Source organism: Papaver somniferum, chromosome 3 (genome assembly GCF_003573695.1).
Source record: "Papaver somniferum cultivar HN1 chromosome 3, ASM357369v1, whole genome shotgun sequence".
In the NCBI taxonomy this organism is placed as follows: domain Eukaryota; kingdom Viridiplantae; phylum Streptophyta; class Magnoliopsida; order Ranunculales; family Papaveraceae; genus Papaver; species Papaver somniferum.
The window spans coordinates 18,327,901-18,335,438 of NC_039360.1; the positions used below are offsets into that span (position 1 = coordinate 18,327,901).

The following is a 7,538-nucleotide window of genomic DNA, read 5'->3' on the forward strand; positions in this document are numbered from 1 at the left end:
GTTTCTTTCCCCATTGCACCAAAGTCAGTTTTGTGCCTAGCACAATAAATCAACATAGTTGGATATGCCCATTGGGCTTGCCCTTAGTTGCACAAATTATAAGGAATTACTCTAGAAAATCCCAAGGTTAGAGAAATTGACTGATGTGTATAGAGGTCGGCCTCTTCGTAGACGTGGTGTAATCCATGTCTAGGTTATGATGAAGTGTGAAAACTTGAACATACTTTTCCCTTAATCGCCCTGCCCCATGAAGTGCAAAAAAGACTACTTGAAGTACTGTTAGTGCTAATTCAGGTTGGCATTGATTTTTGAACTTAAAAAGAGTTCCAAGTTGTGGTGGTTACTAGTTGCAAAATTTTTGTTCGGGTGTGGATAACGAATTCAAAACTTTTACTGGCACTAATGGCACTAAACAACCCATCAGTTCAAATTTCAGAACTGTTGATTCAAGAAAAAAAGAATCAGAGAATGGAAAAACAAGTAAAAGTAGACAGCATTTAAAATGATGTTGCTAGCTGATTTTGCACAGCTGCACTTGTTATCAGTTAGTCTCTCAAAACAATAACGAGGGAGTTTGAATGGGTGGTTAACACCGGCTTTACTCGTGAACACCAACTGGTCCGTCAACATCGATCTCTCCCATCCCTGTATCTTCCTCTTCACTATCATCATCACCATCTACATCTTCGTTCGATTGACGAAGCTGTGCCATATGCTGAGCAAGTAAGTTGTCATCGCGCTCACTCACCTGCATTCAAAATCAGTTTCATAATTCATACTAAAATGGATAAAAGTGTTTACACAAGTACATGTTACGTAGCTCTTAATGTATATGTTGCACAAGGTTTTAAATTCGATGGCAAGAAAGTTAATACTCACCGCTCTTGGTGCCTCCTTTACTACCAGTTTACCCTTGTGGATATCTATCACTTCAGTGCAAGCTTGGATTGCATTAGCAAGAACCTTTATCCCTTGCTCCTGTGTCGACCAGAACAAACACACCATAACTTATCTAAAGCTTGATAAAAGGTGCAGCAAGGATGAAAAAGACAAACATCCCAACCGAAGGAAATCAAATCCCTTGGAAGCTCACACTAACAGACGATGAGGGAACTCAACACAATCACTACAACTACTTTATTAACATGGGGACAATGGAATTAGTCTGGATGAAGATTTTACTCAGAAAACATTCAACTATCAAACACATTCATTTTCAAACAAAAGACCTAAATTCAAAAATGCCAAAACATAGAGCAAATCAAAATCAATGAAACAGTCGGATGGGCTAATTCAGGATCTTCACCACTAATGAACGCATAAATTTTCTCCACGGTACGACAAAAAAATAAGCAAACCATCTCACTACACACTATTCATGCTGGGCATACAGGTCTAGTAATGTTTTCATATTGCATTTTCCTAAACCACATGTGTGTGTTTTCCTATTAGCAGTTGTCTACTAAATGAATTTTCTCATTCTAGAAATCCTAATTATGTAAAAAGTAATAGTTGAACTTGAATTGGTCTAAACTAACCTTGTCAAGGGTCTGAGTTGTCAGAACATAGAGAGGAGGTGCCACCAGTTTAATCTTAACTGGACAGTCATCATTACCAGTAGCTTCAGCTTTCCTCATTGCTTCCTGGATATAAATAATAGCAGACAATTTATATCTTGAAAAATCTTATAAGTTATAACATACCAAGTTCATGAACTATGAACAGTAAGCACCGTGTCGCCAACAACATCACAAGGAAATGATAACTAAATTGAAAAGATGTCAACATTACCTTGATGTGGAGAACCCCGTCAAACTGAAAGCATTTCATTTCAATATCTGCACGAATTTTCATCGGCTGTGGAGTCATACGCCTTTTGATGTTCTTAATCAAAGCATCTTTAACCTCCTCTGTCAGAGCAGGTACCACTTTAGTAACCTGTTATAAACACATTGAAATGTCCCTATCAGTTTTAAATCCAACCATAAGGAAATTAAGCAAATTACAGGCAGGCGAACCAGCTTTACCTCTTGTCCATCAGGGCCAACTTCTTTGACTTCACGTGTGAGGGAATCGAGAATAGTATCAGGATCAGCCACGATCAACTTAAATGCCTAGTAAACAATAAAATTTCAGATTAAACTAGAGCAGTAGATAAAGAGTAATGACCCAACATGAGAGTTTCGTCGCAGCGCATTACCTCAAATGCATGCCCATATTTTCGATATAGAGGCCAGCCAACATGGATATACAGATCCTGTCAAGGGAAATTATCATCAGAAATTAGCATTATGACAGCAAATGCATTACTTATATAATGGCCAGATAGCCAAATAAAATAAAACGTAAATTGAACCGCCTCACATTGATTTGTTTTTTTAGTAAAAGTACATATATGTGACGGAACCCCATGACCATGCAACGAGACTGTATATGGAACAGATTACGGGTCACAACCAACACCCTATTCATCCACCATTGTTACTTTACCACATGACCAAAATTCAAGACCAGAAATTGCTTCATTTCATAGGGGCAAAACCAACACCCTATCATATTAATGTTCTCTCGTCAACTACAGCAATATGTCATATTGACTCATTCTAAAATAGTAATCCTAGTATGTTACAATTAACAAGGTTATAGGAAATGTAATTTAGCAAAAGCATCTGGCTGATCAATGATGCATTGGTTAAATTTCTAGCATCATAAGCATTCATACTTCTATTACAAGATAAAACTTACCATGCCGGTAAGTGAGACTGAATCCAAATGTTTATCTTAACCAATAAAGCATGTAATCACAAAAGTGAGCATCCATTGTCGCGATAATACCTCTTAACATAGACATGAATTAACAAAATAAATAAAAGGGCCAGTGCCACAAACACTACACAACACAACTTGAAACTCAAGTTCAAAAACCAATTCCATTCTGAATTAACTACAGAACTTCAAGTAATCTTTTCTACACTTAGCGGAGCAATAAAATTAAGGGTACAGAAATGTTCAAGTAATCACACATTTTGCACTTCCTCATAACATAGACGCAAATTAAAGAATAAGCTAAAGTGCCATCATCCACATTGTATCAACTATGAAGGGTAAAACAGTCACGCTCTCCAACTCTAACCTTACCTGTGCAAGTGAAATTCCTAATCTAAACCCTAACATGATTTGTGCAAGTAATATACCTCTTAACATGGACAGGGATTACAAAAGTAACATAAAAAGGACCAGCAGCCACAAACAATACACCACACAACTTGAAATTCAAGTTCAAGAATCAATGCCGTCCTGGATTAATACTCACAGTACTTCAAGTAGTCATTTCTGCACTTCATGGTGCAGCAGAATTAAGGATAAAACATGTTCAAGCAACCACACATTTCACACTTCCTCATAACACAGACATGGATTACAGTACCAGCATCAACATAGTTCACTACGAAGGGTAAAACAGTCACGCTTTCCAACTCTAGCCTTCTCTGTGCAAGTAATAATTCCTTATCTAAACCCTAGCATGATTTGTGCAAGTAATACACCTCAACATACACATGAATTGCAAGGTCAAAATAGAAGGACCAGCACCCACAGGCACTACACCACATAACTTAAAAACTCAAGTTCCAGCATCAATGCCATCCTGAATTAATGCTACAGTTCTTAAAATAATCATACATTTCACACTTCCACGTAAGATAGACATAAATTACGGATTAAGCAAATGGGCCAGCATCCATAATTACGAAGCGTAAAGCCAACCAATAAAACATAGCAGTCCCCTTCTTGAATCCCCAAGCATTATCTAGGAAAGTAACAATTCCTTGCCCGATTGACAAAGCAGATCCCTTCTCTAACCCAGGCAATTTTATGCAAGTAACAATTCCTTATCCGAACCGTAACAAAATATGTGCAAACGGTACTTCAAGTAGTCTTTTCCGCACTTCATGGAGCAGCGCAATTAAGGGAAAATCATGCTCAGGTAATCACACATTTCACACTTCCTCTTACAATAGACATGGATTACGGACTAAGTAAAAGTGCCAGCATCCACAACAACGAAGTGTATAGCCAAAAAATAAACACAGCAGTCCCCTTCTCTAACCCCTGGCGATGGGTTGCACACCTTCAGCCACAGGTGTCCAATTTGGAGACATCTCCATGTGTCCAATACGGGCAATTCTAAAACCTTGATTTGGGGACAAAGCGGTATACATGAAAATACTGTCAATTTTATCATATAATGGAAGTTTAATTAGATTTTTGTGTATACCACTTACAAAATGTCATACAAAAGATCATGAACTGGCCACGTCTAATGTATATGATTAGTCCTAGACTACTTTACAATTTAAATAATAATCTTTAATGTAATAGACGTATTTATGGTGTGTCCCTGCACGTGGCTGTGTGCATACAATATGGGGACTCCCTAGAAGTATCCGAGTAACCGAGGCTAGCATTATCTATGCAAGTAACAACTCATTGTCCGAACCCAAACAAATTTCGTGCAACTAGTACACCACACAACAGGAAACTTTAAGTTCAAAAATCAATGGATGCCATCTTAAATTAGCACTAAAAGTACTTCGGAGTAGTCTTTGCACACTTCATGGAGCAGAGGAATTAAGGGTAAATCATGTTCAAGTAATCACACATTTCACACTTCCTCTGTTACATAAACATGGTTTACATACTAAGTAACAGTGCCAGCATCAACAACTATGCAGAGGCCAGCCTATAATGCAACTAATATAACAACTGCGAAGTGTAAAGCCAACCAATAAAAATAGCAGCCACCATCTCTAACCTTAGCATTATCTAGGCAAGTAACAATTCCTTATCCAAACCCTGACAAAATTTGTGCAACTAGTACACCAAGCAACTTGAAAACCTAAGCTCAAAAACCAATGCCATCTTGAATGAACACTAACAGAACTTGAAGTAGTCATTTCTGCACTTCACGGAGCAGCTGAATTAAGGGTAAAGCATGTTCAAGTGTCACATTTCACACTTACTCATAACATAGACATGGATTACAGAATAAGTAGCAGTGTCAGCATCCACATCTACGAAGATGCCAACATATAAACACCTCAGTCCATTTCTCCAAGCCTAGCATTTATCTATGCAAGCAACAATTCCTTATCCAAACCCTAACAAAAATTGTCCACCTAATATACTTCTAACAACCAACAATATCAATCAAACAAAAATAACAAAATGAAAACCCAAAAAAAATGAGAAAAATTAGAGAAAATTTTGTAATTATACCTCCAAATCGAGCTGCATAGTCTCAGCAACATGCCTCATAATAGAATGAACAAGTTTACTCTTATTATATCTTTCTTCACAAGTAGCAATATCTTCTTCAGCAACTCTTCTTTTACTCAAATCAATATAACCTTTATCTTTATCAACCCTAAGCACCATGACTGGTTCTTGTCTACCAACTTTAATCAAACTACTAACACTTCGAATACGTCTTCGTGAAAGCTCACTGAACAGAATCATACCTTCGATGTTATTGTATTCAAGAAGGGAAACATACGCACCCATATCTGCTATGTTCTTCACTTGAATCATTACTGCCATATCTACTTCTGGATACCTTGCTTCGTACATTCTACACTCCAGATTTGGAGTGTTCGACGCCATGATTTGAGTTTGGGACGAGATTGAAACCCTGGTTTCTGGTTGATTTTGGAGATTGGAGGAGATTGGGGAAGAAGGGGATCGGGTTTTCTTTTAGGGCAAGGGTTTTCAGAAATGAGGGTTTTGATAGTGGGGGATTTCTGCGGACCATGGATATCTTAGTGTGAGTTGGTTGTTTTGGGTGGACTCAAAATGCGAAATTTTCACCCATGGGATCGGCCCAAACCGGATCCATGACAACTCTGAAGCCTCTGAACCTGCTTCCCAACGAACTCGGACCCAGTAAAACGCGGCGTGTTCTTTGTTCGGAGCGAAATCGGGTCTGAGATTTTCGTTGATGGAAAGAACAAGGGTTATGGAATGAGCGTTTTTAACACTCATCACTGCCTAATTGAGCGAGGATCGAGTGAAAGAGTGCTTTTGTGACCATGGATGTCACAAATAAACAGACTAAGCGGCTAATGTTTATCCAGTTGGAGAGATCTTTTCTCTCCAAGCGGCTGAATATATGCCTAGTCACAGTTTTTTTTTTAACTCGGTCCCACATCTAAGAGTTTTATATTAATAAAACTCTAAAAATAGGTTTGAGAGGTAGATTTCAGCCGCTTAACGTTTTTTTCCCCAAACGGCTGAAAATCAGCCGTTTAGTCTCCCATTTCGCTCACTCATTAGTTCCAATGAGTGTATGATTATGTCATGTGGTAGCTTAATAAGAAAAGGGTTGTACTTATCCATATTATGGGTGCCTCTATCCTTCCTTATCTTTTATTTTCTTTAGCCATTAGATCTCCGACACGTGTCGTGTGTGGATTGATTTCTGTTTGTTAGTAAGACCCTATTGATGGTGTAGGAAAGGGCGGCTGTATGTTCTCAAGCAATTATTGAATTATCAAGAACTTTGTTCTTAGGATGGTTTTCGAATCAGAGTTACATATTTCCAATTCATATGTTGTTCAATTTGTTCATTATAGAACAATTGGTATCAGAGCCGATCGATCCTGTTACCATGGGAGGACAGGGAGCTGCTACTAAAGATCTACAGGATACACAGAAGAAGCAACAAATTCAGATGGATAAGATGAATCAGGATGTTTCAGAAATGAAAGAACAACTCAATCAGGTACTTCTTCAACTATAGAATCTCAAAAACAAGGAAAATAACAATGGAGAATCGAATGATGTTGCGGGAGAGGGTAGTACTCAACCAGTGGTTCAGCATCTCTATGAGAATCTTAGTTTCAATAACTGCAATAGGTTTCCAAAGATATATTTTTCGAGATTCGATGGAACTAATCCAAAGGGATGGATTCAGAAGTGCAACCGGTTTTTTCTTCTCCACAACATTAGAGAAGAAACTCAAAAAGTGCAGATGGCAACGATGCACATGGACGATAAAGCTGAGAGGTGGATTTCTAACTTACAAACTTATAAATATATTCTATGTTGGTTTGAATTAGCAGAATAGGCTTGTTTGCGTTTTGAAAATCCCTCGAATGATAATGTTGTTGGTATGTTCAATAAACTAGCTAATACCACCACAATGGATGAATTTTTCGATGAGTTTGAAGTTGCTAGATCTTTAATGATGAGCCTACATCCTGAGTTCCTAGAGATCTACTATGTAATGAGTTTTATTGGGGCTCTTAAGGAAGAGATACAACATAATGTCCTAATGTTTCACCCTACTACACTCATGCGAGCTTTTACTCTAGCTAGGCTGCAAGAGCAATCCTTACTCCACCAACAAAAACCTTCAAAATACACCTCAATTTTTTTTTTCAAATTTACTTTCCTTAGGAAAACCACCTTATCCATCTAATGTTACTCCTAAACCGCTCACCCTCCCCCCAACAAATACTAAACCACCACAACTGCTGCCT

General features: G+C 38.0%; 1 protein-coding gene across 1 annotated transcript; it reads right to left on the bottom strand.

Annotated features, from left to right (window-relative positions):
- Positions 1 to 369: 369 nt before the first annotated feature.
- On the bottom strand, positions 370 to 5,798 carry LOC113355424 (eukaryotic translation initiation factor 2 subunit alpha homolog). The gene is made up of 7 exons (XM_026598280.1): positions 5,278 to 5,798; positions 2,201 to 2,257; positions 2,028 to 2,114; positions 1,792 to 1,938; positions 1,539 to 1,643; positions 880 to 978; positions 370 to 748 (listed from the first exon to the last, which is right to left on the bottom strand). Exons 1-7 carry the CDS (start codon positions 5,659 to 5,661, stop codon positions 599 to 601), a joined length of 1,029 nt encoding a protein of 342 aa, XP_026454065.1. The 5' UTR covers positions 5,662 to 5,798; the 3' UTR covers positions 370 to 598.
- Between the last annotated feature and the right edge of the window lie 1,740 nt (positions 5,799 to 7,538).

Coding starts and splice junctions, on each gene's coding strand:
- LOC113355424 (XM_026598280.1), bottom strand. CDS start 5,661: ATGGCGTCGAACACTCCAAATCTGGAGTGTAGAATGTACGAAGCAAGG. Junction 1,939..2,027: donor TTGGCCCTGATGGACAAGAG/GTAAAGCTGGTT, acceptor TGTTTATAACAG/GTTACTAAAGTGGTACCTGC. Junction 749..879: donor TAAAGGAGGCACCAAGAGCG/GTGAGTATTAAC, acceptor TTTTGAATGCAG/GTGAGTGAGCGCGATGACAA.